This window comes from Dipodomys spectabilis, unplaced genomic scaffold (assembly GCF_019054845.1).
Source record: "Dipodomys spectabilis isolate Male_0828 unplaced genomic scaffold, ASM1905484v1 ptg000137l, whole genome shotgun sequence".
Lineage (NCBI taxonomy): Eukaryota > Metazoa > Chordata > Mammalia > Rodentia > Heteromyidae > Dipodomys > Dipodomys spectabilis.
The window spans coordinates 9,443,134-9,466,691 of NW_024870814.1; the positions used below are offsets into that span (position 1 = coordinate 9,443,134).

General features: G+C 37.8%; 1 gene segment (V, D, J or C); it reads right to left on the bottom strand.

Annotated features, from left to right (window-relative positions):
* Window positions 1-1,814: 1,814 nt before the first annotated feature.
* Window positions 1,815-16,258, bottom strand: LOC122116715. The segment is given in 4 exon segments: window positions 1,815-1,826; window positions 2,129-2,134; window positions 11,569-11,848; window positions 16,176-16,258. Coding segments are annotated over 3 exon segments (339 nt in total).
* Window positions 16,259-23,558: the final 7,300 nt, after the last annotated feature.

Here is a 23,558-nt window from a genome sequence, read left to right on the forward strand (position 1 = left end):
GAGCCCCCTCAGAATTTCCTCAGTGCTGATGAGAGGAAAGTTGCATGCGTACCTCATCCCCTCATCTTATGGAGAATAACCTGAAGGTATTTTCCACATTTCCATGGGACATTGAAGTTCAGTCATCTTCAGCAACAGGAAGTGTTTAGCTTGTTGTATGGTCTTTACTGTCCATTTCCCCTTCCCTACGTTTCTTCCTCCCTTCACATTGCTTCCTAAACATCCTAAATTGTGCAGACCCTAGAACCCCTTGGGAACTCTGACTGTGTACACAAAGTATGACTGCGTTGTGTGCATGTAGAAAGCCTGATGTTAGTAGAAAACTGCTGGCTTATGTGTTGGCTTATCCTGTTTATATGGGAACCTAGGTGCTTATCATTATACAGCTATCCTATACAAAAACAGATTGAGAGTTTGGTAAGTAGTGATTTTAACTTTACTATTTCTGATACAGGTATGGGCAGATGTTGAGGTCAATTCAGTCTTTTTCCCCTCCTCTCTCTCTCTCTCTCTCTCTCTCTCTCTCTCTCTCTCTCTCTCTCTCTCTCTCTCTCTCTCTCTCTCTATCTCTATCTCTCTCTCTCTCTCTCTATCTCTATCCATCTATCATTGTATACTTCTTAATACAAAAAAGCATCAGACACAATTCAGAACTCAGTTGATACAATAGGGATATTATGGAAGCTCATTGTTTGGATCTGACACACTCAGGATTTTTGCTCATGTATCACCAGATCTGCATGAAATGTAAGAACAAAGATCCTATCTGCTATTTTCAAGCCTAGTTTTCTGCTAGGATTTTTCCTTTATTTCTTTTTTTAAAATTTTATTTTACTGTAAAGATGCTGTATATGAGTAAGATAATGAGTACATATTTTTGAAGATTGTTATCCATTCCTTTGTTTTTTTTCTCTTACTATCACTTCCCTCTCTCACCTCCACTACTTCTCCCTCTACTGTCTTTCTTTTTTTATTGTGAAAATACCATACAGAGGGGTTACCTTTACATGGGCAAGTAATGAGTACATTTCTTATCAGGCATTGTTGCCTCCTCCTTGTTTCCCTTCCCATCTCATCGCATCTTCCACCCACACTCTGCCTTGCAGGCCAAAGTTGTAAAGTTCGTTTGCCCACATAATGACTTGTACATCTCATTGTTGCAATGGGTCCACCTGTATCCCAATGTAAATGATTTGTTTTTTCCCTTCCCCTCCACAAATTATACCAACATCAATACTCTGAATGCAGGGGCTAAACCATGAGGGAGGGACATACAAAGCAAAGAAATCATCTTATAAATATGTTAGAATCAATCACAAGAAAGAAAAAAATCATTTGAAAACTTATCCTGGTTTTCATTTCACATAACATCAACTTATCTGACCTTTCCTGCTTGTCTCTGTCTTATACAAGTTAATATAAATAAGGACAACCTTGGGACTTACGTTTCTTTGTGCCTGGCTTACTTCATTTAATATATTTTTTTCTAAGACTTTCTATTCTTTTTAAACAGGGCCAACAGCTTTTGTTATGGTTTGTATCCCATGATTCAAAATTTGTCCCTCTAGTAAGGTTTGCTGCTTATATATTTGGTCTTGTTCTTCCATTGTTTCCTTGCCATTTATGACTTGTCAGCTCTTTCCTGAAACAAAACAGATGTTCTCCTTAAACACATGAACAAAAAATATCACACTTTCTCTGTTTTGGGTACTAGTTTCTAAGACTCTGAGAAGCTGAGAAAAGTAGGTGTATTTGGAAATTTCTGTTGTAGTTTGCATGAGAATGGGAAGTGCTCATTCTATTTTGGAGCTCCTTAGGGAAATTGACTTTCTTGTTGTGGTCCTGAATATTGTATGTGACTGTTTTCCCAGAAGCACTGTGAGATTATTATTATTATTATTATTATGATAGCTTTTGTTTTTGAGTTCATGATTTTTGTTTGTTTTTGGTGAGGTAACTTTCTGGCTTTGTCTGCTTAAATTAATAATCTGTTTTGTTAAGCTTCTACTTGGTTGGAATTTGTTTTTGCCGGGTGCTTGTGGCTCACACCTGTAATCCTAGCTACTCAGGAGGCTGAGATCTGAGGATCCCAGTTCAAAGCCAGCCCGGGCAGGAGAGACCATGAGACTCCTATCTCCAATAAATCACCAGAAAACCGGAAGTGGCGCTGTACCTCAAGTGGTAGAGCGCTCCCCTTGAGCTGAAGAGCTGAGGGACAGCACCCAGGCCCAGAGTTCAAGCCCCTCGACCAACAAAAAAAAAAAAAAAAAAGAGGAATTTGATTTTTAAAAATGTTTTCCTTCTTGGTTACTAAGATAATTTGTAATTAACAATAATTAATGAATTGTTTTAGCTAATGCTACATAAAAACAGAAATAAAAGTAAGTAGCTGAAAATATATTTTGAGATTAAGAAAACAAAAAATAAAAATTAAAAAAACAAATTATTGCTCTATACAAATTTGTTTTGGCCTTGCTAGGCTTGCAAATTTTTAAGTTTAACTAAATAAACAAGTGACCTTTGTTTGTTTTAGGCTTTCTTAAATATTTTATATTTTTAGTAATCTTCCATTACCACACTGCTTTTTCCTGTACCATATCTCAAGTGCAGAGGCCTTACATTGACAAAGAAATAACTAGTTCTTTCCTACCTATATTTGTCAGGTGGTTTAAACTTTATAGGTAATTTAAAAGCATCTGTTCAAATTGAAGTTATAAAAAAGATAATTTATTAATAATACATTTAATGGAAAATATTTACCAATAAATGGAAATACAAAGGTAGTTGTACGGTATTATCTCAAGTACTCTTGGTTTTATAAAATCTATGCAAAGAATGTTATGTTACTAGAGTCCACTCTGTTACTTTTCTCTTTCCTTTTTCTCTCTTCATTCCTTGCTCCATTCCTTCCTTTTTTTTATTATGAAAATACTGTACAGAGGGGATACAATTGCATAGGCAAGATAATGAGTATATTTCTTATCAAGCATTGTAGTCTCCTTCTTTGTTTCCCCTTCCCAACCCTTCCCATCCTCCCCCCAACTCCCACCTAATCCTCCTCCCCTTTCCTTCCTTTCTTTCTGTTTTGTTTCTTTCTTTTTTGACATGATATTACTAGGACTTCCAGGCTATCCATGATCATGTGATTTTCTTTGCAAATATTCTACCTGCAATATTAGAGTGACTCATGAAATAGAAAAAGAAGCTGAGAGTTGCTGAGAGAAGGTGGTGAACATGAATACAGAATATATAATAGAAAGAAGACATGGCCTCTTTCTAGACTATATTAATTTGGATAGAGGGAATCTAAATTCCAGAATGATATGATCATAGCCATGCCTGAATAACATGATGTAGGAATACTGTCTCACATTTCCTTGGTCTCTGAGCAAGGACAGTGGGCTTTTAATGTAAACTCAAAATTCAAAATAATATAGGAATATCAGCCTAATATGGAAGAGAGAGAGACTTTTGTCTATTCAGAGATTTTTGTTATTGAAAGGAGCTTCCAGCTACTAGTGTAAATAATTAATTGAATTAATAGCAATATGTTTTGAACTCTTGACGTTGTAAACAGATGTTCTATCATTTGAGTTACATCTTCCATCCTTTGTTTATGTTATTTTTTCAGTTATTGGGTCTCACACAATTTCCCTGCCCATTCTCAGGCTACATAACTCCTCTTATGCTTCTCCCATATATTAGAATCCAGGCATGTGCCATCATGTCTTTTATTACAGAAATATATTTTGTGACATTACTGGGATGTCCTGAAACACTGGTCCTCCTAATAGATGAGATTGCGATCGCAGGTAAGATCAAGCGCACTGAGAGTAAGTTTTTCTTAAAATTCAGAAATCTTTTCTTTCCAAAGGCCTTGCTCATGTAGTAAAAAGTACAAAGTATGAAATTCCTAAGTGGTTTTTATATAGGAAGGAAAACACCAAGTGATCCATCTGATTTTGTTGTACACATGCACACACACACACACACACACACACACACACACACACACACACACACACACATACACACAAACACCAGTTGTTGCATTTCTTTCTTATAATTCTTATAGTTTGTAGAAACAAATCTAGAGAGTGTTGGTTGAAGTGCTCAGTGGAAGAGAAATACCTGAGACAGTGAACCTCCGTGAGCAGCTGTCTGAAGAATATTTTGTTTGAAGTAGAGCACTGTGAGAGGAAACTTGTTATTCTCCTGACCATAGCAATTTGCAGCACCTTCAGTCTCCACTGGATTTTTGGTAAAGTTGAAATCTGTCTCAGACCCACAGTCACTGAACCAGTTTGGGACCCCACTTTCGCTGTTGGATCCTCTATAGCTCATAAGTTTTGGAGGCTGTCCTGTTTTCTGTTGGGACCAATATCTGAAACTCTCCAAAATTCATTATCAGCATTCTCACTGGCTCTGCAGATGTTGAATGCCATGTCTTGAGGAGAGAGGTCCAGAGATTCAGGAGTTGGAGTCAGTACAATGTCTCCAGTGGAACCTGGAATGATAATCCTATGTCAAGAATGGACACTATGTTGAAAATGAACTGTACAACTTTGGTGAGAGGAGGGAGGGTAGTAGTGGAAGTATGAGGGAAGGGATGGTAGGCGAAAAAGAAAGGAGGAAGCAAAAATGCTCAGTAGGAAATGTACTCATTACATTGCTCATGTAATTGCAACCCTCTGTACAGTATTTCTATAATGAAAAACATACACAAAAATTCTAGTGTTTTAAAACAAATCAATATAAAATTGATCAACCTCTGGAAAGATCAAGTAAAGAAGACAAGAGGAACCCCAAATCAATAAGATCAGGGATGCTGTGGGAAAAATTAGAACAAATAACCAAACAACCACACAATTATAAAAAATTATTTGAAGAATCTATACTCACTAAGGAAAGAAAACCTAGGAGAAATGGATGAATATTTAGACAAATACAAATTGCCCTAACTGAACTAAGAAGAAATAAATCAATTAAACATGCCAATGTCTTACAATGAGATACAGGAAGCAATCAGACATCTTCCAACAAGGAAAAGTCCAGGACCAGATGGATTCACTTCGAAATTCTATAAGACCTTTAAGAAGAACTGATACCCATACTACTCAGACTCTACCAAGAAATAGAAACAGAGGGAGCTATCCCAATCTCAATCCCCAAACCAGGCAAAACCTCAACAGGAAAAGAGAAATACAGAACACTTTCCCTGTTGAACACAGATGAATAAGAACCTCTTGGATTTACTGCCTGGGCTGGTTTCAAATTCAATCCTTGCATCTCAGGTTACTGAGTAACTAGGATTACAAATGTGAGGCACAGGTACCAGCCACTTAATTTCTTTAAGTAAAAATATATGAAACATAATGAGTATATTGAAAAATATTTTACAGTAGCTTGATGATGATCAGTATGATATAGTAGAACCATTTTTTGCAGATACATGCTTACACTGATTTCTTGATTATGACTCATAATTTGCCAATATTAAAACACTAGTATCTTCTATCCCCAGTACTTTTCCTTTACTGAGACCTCTCATATTTTGCTACCATTGTGCTATTTGATATTACTTCGCACTGTTCATCAGGATGAAGTGTAAGTGTTGATGCTGGACATGATTACTTCAACAAAAATCACTGCTACACAACCATACATGACTCTGACTTTATTCTTTCCAAATAGTGGAAACATCATCCATCATCCCTTAAAAGATAACTAGTATATCCAGTTGCCTCTGTAAGAGCACAAGAGAGACACTGAAAAAAAAAGACAGAGAGAGAGAGAGAGAGAGAGAGAGAGAGAGAGAGAGAGAGTCTTCATCTCTTCTCAAGCTAGTAAAACTGCCTCTAATGAAAAATTTGGATCTGGATAAAACATATATAAAAATTTTACCAATCAGATATCATATCATGCCTTTCCTTGGACACCCCAACCCAGTTTCAGAGCACCCCAGGACACCCCAACCCAGTTTTGCTTGCTCTGTGGGGCTGGGTGATTTCCTGCTGTTCTCACTAAACTCAAGGAAAGTCAGCAAATATCCCTCATCCTGAGACACCTTTCAGCCAGCGTGTTTCTCCTCAGAAACATAAGGACCTGTTGATCAAGTGTGTGAATTTTAAGTCTATTGCGTATATTGCTCATTGCTGAGGATTCCGAAAAACAGGTTCTGGGATAGCACTAAAATTTCAAAATCTTTCCATCTCCAATTCTTTCCACATACACTTATAAGACACTTTAATTATCATCGCTCCTACTGAAAATTCATGCTGACTGGGCAAACATGGTTTATCCCACCTCAGAGGGCAGCGTTTGTTCTCACACATCTGGGTGAACTGGAGATCTTACTCCATTTAAAAAATCCTGGAAAAAGAAGCATCGTTGTAGGGTGTGCTTATAAATATGCCAAATGAAGTAGAAAATATTCAGCAACAAGCACCTCAAGAATCATGGCAGTGTGAGTAGTGTCTCAGGCACATGTGCACCATGACAGCTGTGCAGCCAGCTTGTCAGGCTCAGGTTCCTATTGAGAAAGAGGTAGCATCACTCCTGTTCTCAGTGTCTTTCTTTCTTTCTTTCTTTCTTTCTTTCTTTCTTTCTTTCTTTCTTTCTTTCTTTCTTTCTTTCTTTCTTTCTTTCTTTCTTTCTTCCTTCCTTCCTTCCTTCCTTTCTTTCATTCTTTCATTATCTGCTGGCTCAGGGCCAAAAAATTTAATTTGCTCCTCCAAAGTTATTAATCTTTGTTATTTTGGGAATTCATGCTATTACCCTAAAACAGGAGGGAAGTATACTGCAACACTACCTAGCCCAGTAAGTATTTATCCAACAGAAGCCAAGATAACATCTACAGGTATTCTCTCTCTGCTGCTGACCATCACATGCATAGTTACTCCATCTGCTAAGGCCAGCCTGGACCTGACCAATATATCATAGCAACCTTTGTAAACACCTGTCAGATAGAGCGAATGGGAATTTTTGTTGAATGGGAATTCAGGTACTTTATGTGACCTCCCACATGGCTGCATGCCCAGAAATATGATGATGTAAATGTCTTTCAAGATCTGAACTCTGGGTCTTCGTTGAGTTTGAATTTGACTCGTCCTCTGGTGGTGGAATTGTGACATAACAATCTTTAGGATTGTCAGTGTTTAGTAATCGTGTCTGAACTGTGGTTATTTCCTTCAATATTCACAAAACTGGACCTATTCCATCTGGTTAAGGCCAGATTCAGAAGCAAATACAATTAGTTCCTCCTCTCAGACATTTTTTTAGCAGTTCATGAAAATAAGAATAAGGACATCATTAATTCTGAGAATTTAATGGCCACAAGGTTATTGGTTACCTAAGATGTGTGTTCCCTATGAGATGTCAAATATGTGATGTTTGGCAGAGTGGTAGGGGTTCTGAGTGACACTAAAAGTTACAATGGTAGAGTGATAGCTCTGGCTCAGATTTTACATGCCAGCCTCATGCTGTCAAACTACTCACTGACTACTTGTGCTAAGAGAGGGAATCAATCAGCTGGTCCACCTTTATATTTTAACACTACCTCTTTGCCTTGAAGGCTGTCTTCACCATCTGATTCCTATGGAATGCAACAATTGCATTGACTTGTATTTGAACTTGGACATTGCGTCCTTAGGATCAACACCATGGGACTCAGCAAGCAAAAACTACATGTTTCAAAGCCAATTTTGTGATTTCCCCTGGTGCAGTTTTTGTTTAAACCACTCACATTAACTCATTTGAGTGACTTACCAAACAGATAGAATACATAGAATAAAATCAGAATAGGAGGAGGAAGTAATATTTAATAGACTTTTAGAAAAGAGTCCTTTGGGAAGAGTAACTGCTTAGCTTCTGATTCTTGTGGTCAAACTGAAGGTGAAAATACTTTTCTGGAAAACTCCTAGAGGCAGATCATTAAAGGTTTATGTAAAGGAGAAGGGAAACAATGGAGATCAAACTCAACTTTATGTAGAATTATTGCTCTGATTTGTCATTTTAAAAATATTGGGTCTATAAAAATATTGGGTATAGTGGCTCATAGCTACAAGCCCAAATACTTTGATAGAGAGAGATAAAGTGGGTAATTTCAGAACAATTTGAGAGATTAGCACCATTAATGTGAAATCTTGTGTCACACCCATAGCAAATATACACTGAGAACATCTCAGGTGTTGTCTCTAAACCTATAGACAGGTTGCAAGATCATGAAAGAGTAAACTTATGTGTATAATCTTCCCTTGAGAGAAAAGCTCCTTAAGACATCCAGCTCATGAAAGGCTACCTGGAAAGTCATTTCACTTGGATTAGTTGTGCAAATTTTCACCCTCAGCAAGCTTTGGGTAGTTGGAGAATAATGGAACAAATGACAAGACCCAAAATAAATCTACATAGCTGTAGCCATCAGATATTTACCAGTATCAAAAGAATGTGTCTTCAGCCTCTTCAGTAAATGCTGCTGGCAAAATTGTTTAACTATTTGTAGACAACTAAACCTAAATCTTTATATATCACGCTGCAACAGAACCAACTCCAAATGGATCAAAGACCTCAGTGTCAAAGCAGACACCGGAAATTATTACAGGATGGAATAGTCGAAACCTTAGGTCTCCTTGGCACAGCCCGAAATTTTCTTAATAGAGACTCAGAAAAACAACCAATCTAAGAAAGGTTGGACAAATGGGCTTGCATGAAGTTGCAGACATAGCTAGCAAGATCAATAGAAAGCCCACAGATTTGGAGATCTTCACTAACCATACAACAGACAAGAGTCTCATATCTAAAATATACATGCAACTCTAAAAATTAAATCCCCCCAAAACAAATCTTCAAAGAAACAACTGCCCAATAAATAAGCGGGCTAAAGACTTACACAGAAACTTCTCTGAAGAGGAAAGAAGGATGGCCAATAGACACATGAAGAAATGCTCAACCTCTCTAGCCATAAAAGAAATGAAAATCAAAACAACATTGAGATACCACCTCAACGCAGTTAGAATGGCTATAATCAAGAATGCTAATAACAACAGATGCTGGAGGGGATGTGGACAGAAGGGAACCCTACTGCATTGTTGGTGGGAGTGTAAACTTGTTCAGCCACATTGGTAAGTACTATGGAGATTCCTCAAAAGATTCCACATAGAGCTCCCCTATGACCCAGTAATCCCACTTTTGGGCATTTACCCAAATAATCACAAAAAAGACCATATGAAAGCTACCAGGACAACTGTGTATTGCAGCATCATTTACCATAGCTAAGATATGGAACCAACCCACATGCCCCTCAGAAGAAGAATGGATCGAGAAAATGTGGTATATATACACAATGCAATTCTATGCCTCCATGAGGAAGAATGCCATTGCCCCATTTGTTAAGAAATGGAAAGACTTGGAAAAAAATAATTAAGTGAAGTAAGTCAGGCCCAAAGAAGCATAGGTCCCATGGTTTCCCTTATTTGCAATAACTAGTATATGTCTGAGACAAGCAGGTAAGGTCAGATAAGTTGATGTTAGGTGAAATGAACCCCAAGATAAGTATTCAAATGTGTTTTCTTTCATGTGATTGTTTCTAACATATTTATAAGATGATTTGTTTTTTGCATTGAATGTTCCTCCTCCACTGTATAACCCCTGCTTTCACTGTATTTGATGTTGGTATAATTTGTGGAGAGGAAGGGAAAAAACCAATAATTTAAATAGGGATAGATGTGGACCCATTGCAACAATATGTACAAGTTGTTATGTTGAAAAATGAACTTTACAACTTTGGTAGAGGGGGTTGTTTTGCGGGGGGCAGTGGGAGAGAAGGAGAGGACTGGGAAAGGGAAACAAAGGGGGAGGGAACAATTCTTGATAAGAAACATATGCATTATCCTGTCCATGTAATAATAACCCCTGCATATGGTATTTTCACTATTAAAATAAAAAGAATGTGTCTTCAAAAATTGTGTATGTGAAAACTGTTATATACATATTGAATATAGAGTTTATTTCCTTGATCTCACAATTTCACAATAAAATGCCAAATATATCAGATATTAGGTGAGACATGAAAGTTTAAAACAACCTTAGGGAAACAAGGAAATATACTTTAAGATAAGGTCATAGGTAATTATAAACTGGAATCCTGTTGCATATGGGCAAGAAATAACAATGGGGAATACATCAAATTAAAATGTTTCTGCATATCATTAAGGAAATATATACATATATGAATAAATATATATGCAGATATGTGTGTATTCATATACATGTATATATACTTACAATATAAATGCATATATACATAAATGTGTATATACAGATATTTATATATTCATAAACTTATGTACGTATATCTATATCTAATTTATCTATCTTCACATATACCCTGGATGGTGTCTCTGATCTTCATTTTTGCTTGAAGCTAGCACTCTGTGCCTTTGACCTCAGCTCAACTTTTTGATTTTTGGTAGTTAGTTATAGATAAGAGTCTCAAAGCTTTTCCTGCTCAGGCTGGCTTTAAACCTTGATCCTCAGATCTCAACCTCCTGATTAGCTAGCATTGCAAGTATGAGTCCCCTGTGCATAGCAGGAAATCAAATCTTAAAGCAAGTAATTTATTTTTCTATTTTTATATTTCTATTGTTTTACATCTCACTTGTTTTATTAAGGAAGTTCTTTCAATTGTTTGGTCCTTTGTAATATCTTGAACAACTTGTGATGTTTCATACAATTTTCAGCTTTTATACTTTCTTCAAGGACTTAATGTAGTTTTATATTTTATTTTTTTTGATTTCAGACTGGTAGACAAAACAGAATCAAATTTAAGTGAATTCTAATGCCATCGCTTAGGGAGAATATTTCTGAGAATTTGGGATATAGTGACGATCCTGGGCTGTGAGCTATCTCAAACCATCATAATGATCGTTACCTTTGTTGTAGAAGTGAAAATCCCTTCCTTCTCTGTTTTTTTGCAAAGTTGCAACATTAGGATTTTGTGCATTTATTGACATAAACAGGCTGACATATTCACAGAGTTGAGACGTGGAGAATATCCCAGAGTGGTTGCTGGGCCAGGTGAGAGCATCAGCAGCTCACACTGGCTTTTTCCACAGTCTGGTGAATCCCAGGGTTATGTACCCCAAACCCTAGGAGAGCTTCACAGAACTGGACATTCCTCACTCCTAGTGCCAACTTCTATATTTACCTAGGAGTGCAGATGCTAATGATTAGACTCATTTCCTGTATTAAAACAAGTCCTGCTTGGAGAATTTTAGCTGGCTTGTGTTTTACTATGTGAATCACAAAGGATGACCATATTGGAGAAGAGACATGGCCATGTCTGTGCTTCAAGGCACAGAGGAGGAGAAATGAGACAGAGATAGAGAGGAGCCTTTGCAGAAAGTTGAATGAAAAGCTTGCAATAGTTGTCAGAGCTAGGCTGCATGTGAGAAGCACTGTCAATAGGTAGAGGCACCAGAAAGTGCAGCTGGGGCAGCCTTGCCTCTCACTTCTGCTTCCCTGGGAGATTTATGTTATGGATTGTATCACTGTGGGGGGTCAGTAGCATACTGCTCACAGTAATAAGTGGCAAAATCTTCAGGTTGAAGGCTGCTGATGGTGAGAGAATAATCTGTCCCAGATCCACTGCCACTGAACCTGGATGGGACCCCAGAGGCCAACTTTGAAGTGCAAAAGATCAGAGGCTTTGGGGCTTTTTCTGGTTTCTGCTGATACCAGTTTAAATAATTGCTAATACCCTGACTGGCTTTGCAGGAGATAGTGACAGTGTCTCCTGGAGATGCAGACAGGGAGGAGGGAGACTGGGTCATCTGGATGTCACATCTGGCACCTAGTATAGGAAGCATAAAAGCAAATATCTACATTATTAGTCATGTTATTAGAGATTTCCCTGAAGCCCAGTCAGCACATGGCATAATGGATAGAGAAATGCTGTCCTTCCTTACCTGGAAGGCAGAGCAGCAGGAGCCCCAGGAGCTGAGCAGTGGTCCTCATGTCCATGCTGTGTGCTGACTGGGACTGACTGCTCAACATGGTATGAACAGCCTATATGAAGTTATTGTGACAGTGGGCTGTGACCTTGGCATATGCAAAAAGATGGAAACAGCTGCAAGACTAGCTTATCTCAGGAAATCATCACAAGTCTATGGTGCCCAAATATCTTGGTTTAGAACAGAGAATGTGATTTACCTACACATCACAAGTTATGATAAATCCTCTGTCCTATGATTATATCTATTGGTGCCTTCAGGGTGAGGACCTGGTTTACTTGAGTGTCTTAATCTCAATTCTATGTAACAACATGAAAGAGAGGATTAAGGAGAAAAATGAGTGTTTCAAGCTCAGGATATCAAAATACCTGTGAACATAAGAGAAAACAGAGTTCGTCATTTAAACTATTCTAATTTCTCTAGACATTGCATCATGTCACTGACAGGGCAGAAAATATAAGCTGCTATATTTTCCAGGAACTCATGCTTCAGTCTATTCCAAAACGCACATATAAACACAAGATAAAATATGAATACAGGCTAACACCTGTAGTCCTAGCTGCTTGGAAACCAGAGATCTGAGGATCATAGTTCAAAGCTAGCCAAGAAAGGAAAGCCTGTGAGAGTCATCTACAATAAACCATCAAAAATAAATCCCCAGAAGTGTTGCTATGGCTCATGTGATAGAGCAATAGCCTTGAGCTGAATTGCTGAAGGACATTGCCAAAACCCAGAGTTCTAGCCCTATAACCAAAAAAATAGTGGCTTCTCCTTCAGTAGATGTGAGACTGAGTCAAGTTCTTCCTTGTTTATGTTACTTTATTTCATAAGATAGAAAAATTATTAAAAGCAAGTATAGTAATTGTTCAAGTATGCCATGTCCTGAGGTTTGATGGCTCAAGGGCTGGAGCCAAAGCTTGTTGCTAACAGAAAAGACCAAAGTTATATCATTATTTGTGACTTGTCATAATGACCATGTACTTTTTTTTAACTGTGGGGTTTGAACTCAGGGCCTGGGCGTTGTTCCTGAGCTTTTCTGCTCAAGGCTTAAGTGGTCTACCACTCTGAACTAGAGCTGCACCTCTGTTTTTCAGGTAGTTAATTGGAAATAAGTGTTTCATCGACTTTCTTGTCTCAGCTGGCTTCAAATTGTGATCCTCATATCCCAGACTGGTGAGTAGAAGGATTACTGGCATAAACTACTAGTGACCAGCTTCCTTATGGATTTTTAATGCCTTATTTTCTCAAATGCCATACTGTGTTAATGTCTCATGTTCTCAAAAGGGCTGTAGTACATCCATAGTTCCAGTACGAGTTTAATATTCCAGATCAGATTCAAGGTAAATCACTTTCAAGCTCCATCCCATTAAGCACCTGTTCCTTAGTCCTCTTACTTCTCTTTCTTATCACATGTGCCAAAATTTCTGTTACTGCCTGAAGATGAGAGGGGCTCACCTCTACTTTCTATACCTGCAGATCAGAAGTAGTACCCTAAAGTAGCAAAGAAGAGAAAGAATAGCTGCTGTGAAGGTTGAGTAGCATTGTGAATCATTTTAAATAGCTCTTTGTTTCTGCATTAGTCTAGGTGTGAGAGGGAGGTACAGATATGTTTGGGAAGTAACTGAAGTGGTTGGAGTAAGCTAGGCATTCTGGTTGACACTGTGGCCACTTCTGATTTTTTAAATGGGATTGCTAGATGTGGCAACTTAGAAAATGAGGTCTGTTAATTTTAAGACCAATGACTTTCATTCATTGGATTTGGAATCAGGTTGAAACAAGACTAAGGACAAGGTGGCACAGCCCCAGGTACTGTGCTCTGATCTCCTTCCAGGGAAGATACAGGTACTCTAATCAAGAAAGGATCAGAACTCTGGGGAATCCATGTGACCTGCGAATTCAGATCCAGTGAATGTATGTCTAACTGTTGTCCTGTGTTGCAATGGGTGTTTGAAAAGCTTGTCTCAAGACCTGATTCTTTTCTAACATATTAATGACCTTATACATTGTCAAGAGCTTTCTAGAGTCTCTTTCCAATCCCAGTGATATTTGTAAACATCAATTGACCGTACAGTTCATAAAAAAATTAGGACAGCATTAGAAATTTCTCTTTTAAGTCATTTTTCTCTCTAGATATCAACTTATATCTATTTACAATCGTTCAGAGTGCTGCCTGTTATATGATCATGGAGGAAAGGGAAATTTTGAACCCTTCCTAACCCACGTTCATCCTGGATATTAAGTTTCAGTGAATACTTGTGAAAAGATCCAAACTCATTGTTCCATATTATGAGAATACAAAGCTTTATGTGGAAGTGAATTGCCAGCCAAATTAAGGTACACAAATGCTGTCTAAAAATTAAAAATGGATGGGGAATGGCTCATGTCGTAGAACACTTGTATAGGAGTCAGGAAGCTTTGACAAAATAAATATATTCTCCAGTTTGTCACTCAATATATTAAACATACACATCCTGTTATTGGAAGAATCTCTATAGTTTAAAATGGCTTTGTTGTAAGCTTTTATTTCTGAATTTGCATTGAAAGCATATTGATTAAAAGAATATTTAAATAAAATAGACCACATTTCATAAACTTTAGATTTATATAATTACACCTCGAAAAATTTTAAAACCTATTATAGGTAATTGAGGGCTGTAATGAAATTTTTCCTCACAAGAGTTTGTGCCTTTGATTCTGCAGGATTGAGCCATGAAATTCTTTGTGTGTGTGTGGGGGGGGTACTAGTTTAGTCCTCCTAGCTTCTGAAGTACTCTGAACCCAAGTTCAACACTGCTGATGTGGTGCTGGTCCTGGGTCCTTCTCTGTCTAGGACTTTGGCTCTGTGAGCATGCCAGTAGAAGGCCATTGTGTCAGAACTCATTTTTTTTCTAAGAGACGAATACTAATTACAAACAAATGGAACTGAGAATTGTGCTAAGATGTGAGGCCTCTTAATTACAACTTTTACATTCATAATTCTGAGCACACACTTGGGAGCTTGCATGAAACACTAAATCCTCACTTTTCTGATATTATCTCATTTCTTCCTTGTTTTTGAGATCATGTTGCTCTTGTATTTTTATGTTTCTTTTGAGCAAAAGTAGTAGATACCTTTTCTAACAAATGGAAATTAAGTTGAAGAGGACAGACTTCCCAATAGAACTGGAGCTTCTAATCTAGGGTAGCTTGAATGAAGCAGGGGTTAGGACATTTATAACGGTTGAAGGACAGACTATAGAAATATTTTGTCCTGTAAGCTGGATATTTGTGAAGTAAGAAATCAAAGTATCACTGAAACAGATGTTCTTGGAGAGGAAAGGAAGATACTAACTTGCAGAAGATCAGTGGCCAGCATAAAGTGTGTTGCAGATTCTTTAATATGTAAATTCAGAAAACCTCAAAAAGACCATTTTTATTTGAGCATCTGTTTTAGTTTCTATGAAGAAACTGATTGAAAATAAGCTATTTTATAATTTAGTGAAGTGGAATGTCCAAAATTATTTATGGGCACTCCTCATATGTAACGATTGGTTTCAACTATTAAATCAGAGATTCAGTGCCATGGGTATTCAGCTGGAGCTAAGAAGACCAGAATGCTAGATTGCAGAGAGACTTCTTCCATTAGAATCTGGCTGCATCTGAGAAGCACTGTCAACAGGTAGAGGAACTAGGAGAAGCAGCTGGGGCAGGCCAGTATCTCACTTCTGCTTTCCTAGGAGGTTTTTATCATGGCTTATATCACTGTGGGAGGGTAATTAATATGGTGTTGACAGTAATAAGTGGCAAAATCTTCAGGCTGAAGGCTGCTGATGGTGAGAGAATAATCTGTCCCAGATCCACTGCCACTGAACCTTGATGGAACCCCAGAGGCCAAGCTAGTTGCATAAGAAACCAGAAGCTTTGGAGCATTCCTTGGTTTCTGCTGATACCAGGCTATATAATTGCTAATACCCTGACTGGCTTTGTAGGAGATGGTAACTCTGTCTCCTGGAGATGCAGACAGGGAGGAAGGAGACTGGGTCATCTGTATGTCACATCTGGGCACCTGGCATTGGAAACATAAAAGCAAATATCCACATTATTAGTCATGTTATTAGAGGACTTCCCTGAAGCCACAGGAATCACTGACCCCACAGGGTGAGAGAGAGAAGTGTTATCCTTCCTTACCTGGGAGGCAGAGCAGCAGGAACCCCAGGAGCTGAGCAGCAGTCCTCATGTCCATGCTGAGTACTGACTGGGAGTGACTGCTGCACAGGTGTTAATAGCTTATTATGAAGTCATTGTTGCAGTAGGATGTGATCTAGGCAAATGCAAATCAGTAGGGCTGGGCAAAGATGGATATTCCTGCAAGGCTGGCTCATGTCAGGAAATCATCATAGGTCCATGGTGCCCATGCGTCTTAGTCTTAGACTAGAGAATATGATTCATTCAAACAAGACAAGTCACAATCAGTCTGCTGTCCTGTGCATAGATCTGTTGGTGCCTGCAGGGATGAGGACTTACTTTTCCTGTGTGTCCTAATCTCAATTCTCTGTAATGGCTCTAGAAAGGGATAAGATAAAGGCAAAATCAGTGTTTTATATTCCGTATATGGAGGAAGTGAATATATGGAGAGAATAGTGTTTCTGGACCTTTTAAACTGGTATAATACCTTTATGCATTGGAACATTCTCTCTGTCATAGCAAGAGATATATAACCTGTTTTTATATCTCAGGCTATTCCAACACACACATATAAACATAAAATGTGGATTCTCACTGTGGTCCAGTTGCTCACAACTGTAATCCTAGCTACTCAAGAGGCTGAGATCTGAGGATCATGGTTCATAGCTAGTCTTGGCAGGAAAGTCCATGAGAATCCTATCTCCAATTAACCACCAGAAAAATGGAAGTGGCACTGTGGTTCAAGTACTAGAGCACGAGTCTTTAGCTGAGGAGCTCAGGGATAGTGCCTAGGCCCAGAGTTCAAGTCCCTCGACCCCCCTTCCCCACCACCACAAATGTGAATTCTCCTTAAGATCAGGTATAAGGCTGATGCAAACTTTCCCTTATTTGGCTTTACTATATAAATTAGAAAAACACTTAAAGCAAGGGAGCAATTATAACAATGGCCTAAGTAAGCCATGTCCTGTGGTTTGATAGCTTGGAGGCTGAAACAAAAGCTTGTTGCTACCAGAATAGACCACAATTACCTCAGTATTTGTGATATGCCACTATCTCCAGCTAGACTTTTTAATATTGGACTTACGACCAAATGTTATCAATGTATATGCTATGTTTAACAATCTTATGATGACATACAATAATTCAAAAAAGCAAGCAGACTAATTTATCCACTATCTGCTTCCTCACGTGGAACATTAATAATTAAGATGCATGTAGTGTCACATGGAAGGTGGTCAGAACCAAATCAGTGAGTAAGAGAAAGGACTTTGAGACAATGGCTTTATATATCATGTTGTTTCTTTCTCATTGGTCTTCCAGTGTTATGATATATTCTCTGGGTCTTCATTATGTTCTCACCCTTGCAAATAAATAGTATGATACCCAGACTGTTTCTTTCTGTCTGTGAATATTAGCACTCTCAAAGCTAGATCAGGTTAGAGAAGTTGTCTGTAATAGGTAGTGAGGAGAGGAAGCCAGACTGATAGCTCATCCTCCTAACCAGAAAAATTGCTTTGGGCCAGAGGCCTGTGAGAGCTTTTTCTACCTGTGAAGAGAATAAATTTCTACTATCTTGAACTTCCACAGGTTGACTCTGGTGTTCCAGATGTCTGGCTAAATATATCAGTCTATTGATACAAGGTTGCCAGCCCTACCCCTAATGATCTTTACTGGTTACTGGTGTGTAAATCCTGCCACCTGCTGGAAGGAATGGTCAAAATGAGGACAGCTTGGTTTTGGTCTAAGAGCCCAAGAGCAATCTAAGTATAGATGGTTTATGAAAAGAAAACATTGAGATATGATAAATCATACAGGATTCTATATATCTAAACAAAATCAGGCCAATACTTTAGGATAGAAACAATTAGGCAGAATGTGTACATGCTTCTTCATATTTATATAAAATTGTATATATTTATATATATATATATATATATATACATATATATACACATATATATCTAAATGAACTCAATGATACAGAACAAAAGATCTGTCTTCCTTCTTTTAATTTTTAATGACTGTTTATTATATATGGTGAGTTCAAGTGTACATACTCAGGAGTGTTGAGGTAATACCAAATTTTATAGGATTAGAGGTAAAAATTGTGAATAGGGGCAGCAGTGGAGCTCACTGGACATGGATGGCAGTGAACTACACAACTTTATATATTTCATAGGTGAAGACATGGGGGAGGGACTGGGAGAGAGTGAGGGAACAGAAGAGATAGTACAAAATTATCTCATTATCCATTATCACTGTACTCATCTGACTCATATAATTATAATCCCTCTGTAATTCACCTTTTTAATCACAATACAGTATATATTTTAAAGGGGGAGTAGTACTTATAAACTTTAGGAAAACAATGGAGAAAAACATAATGGAAAGACACAATTTGCCAATGTGAGGAGGAAATCAGTTCCCAATGTATTAAAGAATTGACCTGAACAACTTTTCAAATAATTCTGAGAGATCAGGAAAGAGATGAACTCTTACAAAAGTGAATTGCCAAGAATTTAAAAAATAACCAACATTGGGAATGATGCCCACTGTGGATGGTCATCAACTTAAGGAGGAATTTGTCACCAATTTTCATACACATGCAAAATACATATACAGAAACATATATAGAGTCTAATAAGATATTATAGAATGTCAATTACAAGGTTTTAAAAAATATTCAAGCATAGAGTGAAAATTATGTTAAACACTATCATTACATCTAGATAAATCTATTGTAGGTCAGATATATTATTTGTCAAAAATGCATATAATACAAGTTGTGCGCGAGTGGTTTGTATTACAATGGCCTGAATGGGCTTTAATGTTAGCTACTGAAGAGACTCAGATCTGAGGATCATGGTTCAAAGCCAGCCAAGGCAGGAAAGTCTGTGCGACTCTTATCTCCAATAAACCACTGAGAAAACTAAATTGACACTGTGGCTCAAGTGGTAGAGAGCTAGCCTTGATCTGAACAGCTGAGCGAGATTGCCCAGGCTGAGTTCAAGCCCCATGACTGAAAAAAAAAAAATGCATCTAATACAAATATCCTGCAGAGCCATTTTAGGTATCCATCCTACCTTACATGCCTCTGAACCCTTCCATTATTCTGCTGTTGGGCAAATACATCTAACAAAAAGACTATTTTTATAATCATTGTACATTTATGATATACTGTGATGTAGTTTTGTTTTCTCTCGTGATTAGGATATATATATGTATATATATACTGGAAATTGTGGCTTCGTATCTCTGGTTGGTATCAAGGAAGAGTATTAGTACTATGTATCAATCAGCCATGGAAACATAAGCATTGAAAATATGAATCTAGATTGCTACTGAGCACACAATGCTTTGGAGACAGTGGAAAGAAAAAAACAATAACAGTTTTTTGGGGGGAGATCCAGTCGTGGGGCCTGAACTCTGGGCCTGGGCACTGTCCCTCAGCTCTTCAGCTTGAGGTTAGTGCTCTACCACTTGAGCCACAGCGCCACTTCCTGCTTTTTTCTTTGTGCTTATGTGGTGCTAAGAAATCAAACCCAGGGCCTCAAGCATGCAAGGCAAGCGCTCTACCACTGAGCCATCTTCCCAGCCCAAGAATAACAATTATTGATCCATTGGAATGCCAACTATCGTAAGTTGAAGATTACCTATGTATAAGATATGTGGACCTCAAAATTATTTAAAATTACCATTAACATTTTAAAATTAAAATTTAGTGGCATAGATAATGAATAAGAAATTAGTGTCAGAAAAAATTTACATCAAACAAAATTAATAGTTAGCTTATTATATTTTCTACAAGTAGAAAGGAATGGAAAGGTCTTGGACCACCTGTTAAGATTGGCAAAGATATAACCTGAATGGACACAGAAGACAAGTAGGGGTCAAAACAAATAATTTAGAAATAAGCTACTAGATACTAAAGTCAGCTTCCTTTCAGTTTCTAAATGAGTACGAACACTGGGGCATTTTGCCCACCTTCCTTCTCCTTGTCTATTACCATTGGAGTAATAAGCAAAGGTGGGGAAACTGCACGACAGCTTGTCTTTACCCTGCATTACAGTTATGATGGACTATTAGAAGAAAATGCAATAAAAATAAAAATAAAATGTTAGAATTTCTGTTTCATTGGGCACAGAAGAAAGACTGTCAGGGCTCTAAACTTATCTCCACAAGGATTTGCAGCCTCAGTTTCTGTTATGTAACAGTTCCAAAGATGAGAGACTTTCTAAATAGATAGAGAAGGGATCATGTCACATAATAATGTTCACGGTGAAGCTTATTTTCAAATATTCTCTAGATCGATTGTTCTACTCCATCTTCCCTTGCCACTACATACTCTTCCATGATTATGCAGGATCACAGTCAATGATGCAAACAATGACCATGGGAGAAAGCAGGACTGAGCAGAGAGGATATAGTTGGAGCAGTAAAATCTCTGACTCATGCTCTGTGAAGTTTGTGGTGGAGGCTGAAGTGCTGAGAGGGAAGTTTACACTGTGGAGAGTAATAGTTGGTTATATGAATCACAGGGAGGCTGGTGATGGTCAGAGTGAAATCTGTCCCAAATACTCTCTATGGAAGCCACCAGGGACTCAGATATCCAAGAAAATGGCCACCAGATGAGCAGTGTAGAAGCAGGATCTATTTTCCTTTGGCCCTAGGCTAAGCCATTCTTCTGGTTGGAGCTCTTTAAAAGACTGGCTTGACTTGATGTTCCTGGTGACCCTCTTTCCTATACATACAGTCACAGAAATTAGAGGTAGAATAATCATCAATTTCTAAAGACACTTTCCATCAGGAATAGAGAATGGGCATACATTGCATCATTGGTGGCATTAAAATATGTATGGGTAAGTGGTTTTCCAATGCATCAACATTCAAACTAATATAGATGATTTGATTTATTCTATATGTCCCAAATCAAATTTTAGTTCTTAAGGATATCACTAAACTAAACCTCCTGTCTAAACCCCCAGAAGCAGGATGAAGAGGTGTGTGTGCGGTGGCACTATCTTGATGTCCTCACTCATCTGAATCGCTCCAGAAAATTTTTCTGGAAATCCTGTAACTAGAGCTCTGAACATCCAGCCATAGTCCTGTGGATCCTGTGTAATGCTTCAGCAAGGGCGAGAGCAAAAGTGTGTTAACAATGAGCAAGAGGATTTAAACTGATAAAAGACAAAATACCATATCTTAATAGGATTGATTATAAGAGTATTGAAAGTTCAGAATCAAAACTGTAATTATCTGTATTCTCCAGTTAAGTTTATACATACAAAATAGCTTTATATTAATTATCCAACATCAGCATAGAAAAGTAAATTACTAACAGAGTATGTAATTGTGAATATATAATTTCAAAACTTTATTAATATGCATACATATGGTGTCAGAGCATGAAATATATTCATGTCCCTAGATAGAAGAAGGACAGAGTGCTCAATTCATTCCTCCAACTCAGACTCTTCTGAAGTGTAAATATATATTGGAAGTTCACCTTGAACTACTTGAAAGCACCTCAGTGTCTCCCAGCAGTCTCTTTTGCTGTGTCCTATGACTGTGAGTTGTACTTTGAACTAGGATGAAGAGGGTGTCAGAATTCTCAGCTGAGCTGGCACTCAGCCCCTTTATAATAAAGAAGGCTTGGAGGAGAAGCCATTTCATACCTTTTGAATAAGCTATTCCTCATTAAAACATCAGTATCAATTCCTTACCTCATATTTTCCTTAATAGGTTAAATCATTTATCTTATTCTCATAATTGATTTTTTCTGAAATTGACTAGTTTTTGTCTCATTTTTTGTACTAGGATCTCTTTTTGGAGCTTGTCAGTAGTTTCAAGCTAAATCAGCTTCATCTTGCATTTTTTTTGGTTCTCCATTGGAGAGAAAAACATTTGTCTATTGATAGTTCCTATTAGTGAATAATGGTATTCCAAAAGAATAGGTGTATTTTGGGGATTGAAAAGTCATTTTATTTTCCAGGCAATGGAGAACTGTGTAGATACTTCTCTATCTGCACAAGGGTACATATGTTTCTACAGATGAAATGAGAGAGACATAAGCTTACATTAATACCTTTAATTCCATTTCCAAAACACAGTTCATTTCAACTGCCTTTAAATAGAAATGAAAAACATTTTTCAGGGAATATCTTGACTCTAATTATTTCAATGAATATTGCAAGGTTGATGTATGCTTCACTGATAACCACTCCTAGTCTTCACCATCATATATGTTTCAATTGTGGACAACATCCACAAACACACACCTGCTTGTTTCTGTGGTTATCATTGTTCATCTGCACCAATGATCGGAAGCTTTTCTCCTGGCCTGGGTCTGATTCCCACACTGGGATCCCCTACTAACAGTGAATATTGTTGCTTATTCTTCTTAGTTAGAATCACTTGGCCAACAGTAACACTGCTCCCATGTGAGGATACCCTATGGACTCCAGTATGGCCAAACTTCTCATAGAGATACTTACTTTCACTCTCTTACATGCTTTGCTCCTCAATTTTGGGCCCCGTTGCCTTAAATCCAGTCAATGGGAAACATGTTTCTTTAGGCACTAAAAGATTGGGACCTGGTAGAATTTACTGATTTTGGATGATAATAAGTTTCTACGAATGAACACTTCATAGAAACAGGATGCTTGCTACTGAAGAAAATGAGATTAACAGTGGGTAAAGAGTTGGGGGCAAGTGGCCTATTTTTATAATCCTAGCTGCACAGAAAGCTGAGGTCTGAGGAGTCTTACCACAAACTAAACAACAACAACAAAAGAATATGTAGAGATCAGGCCAGTAATCTGTGACAAACAGGAATGATCAGGCAAAGATACATGCAATTGTGAACATTGCCTCATATTGCTTTTTTTTTCATTTTTATTTTTTTATTGTGAAAATACTGTACAGAGGGGTTACAATTACATGGGCAAGATAATGAGTACATTTCTTATCAAGCACCGTAGCCTCCTCCTTTGTTTACCCTTGCATCCCTTCCCATCCTCCCCCCCAATTCCCGCACCCAATCCTCCCCGCTCCCCCCACCAAAGTTGTAAAGTTCGTTTTGGACATAATGATTTGTACTTCTCATTGTTGCAATGGGTCCACCTGTATCCCTATTTAAACTACTTGTTTTTCCCCTTCCCCTCGACAAATTATACCGACATCAAATACAGTGAAAGCAGGGGTTATACTGTGAGGGAGGGACATACAAACAACAAAGAAATAATCTTATAAATGTGTTAGAAACAATCGTATGAAAAAAAAACATTTGAATACATATCTTAGGGTTCATTTCCCTAACATCACCTTATCTGACCTTTTCTGCTTGACTCAGACATATTCTAGATATTGAGAATAAGGGAAACCATG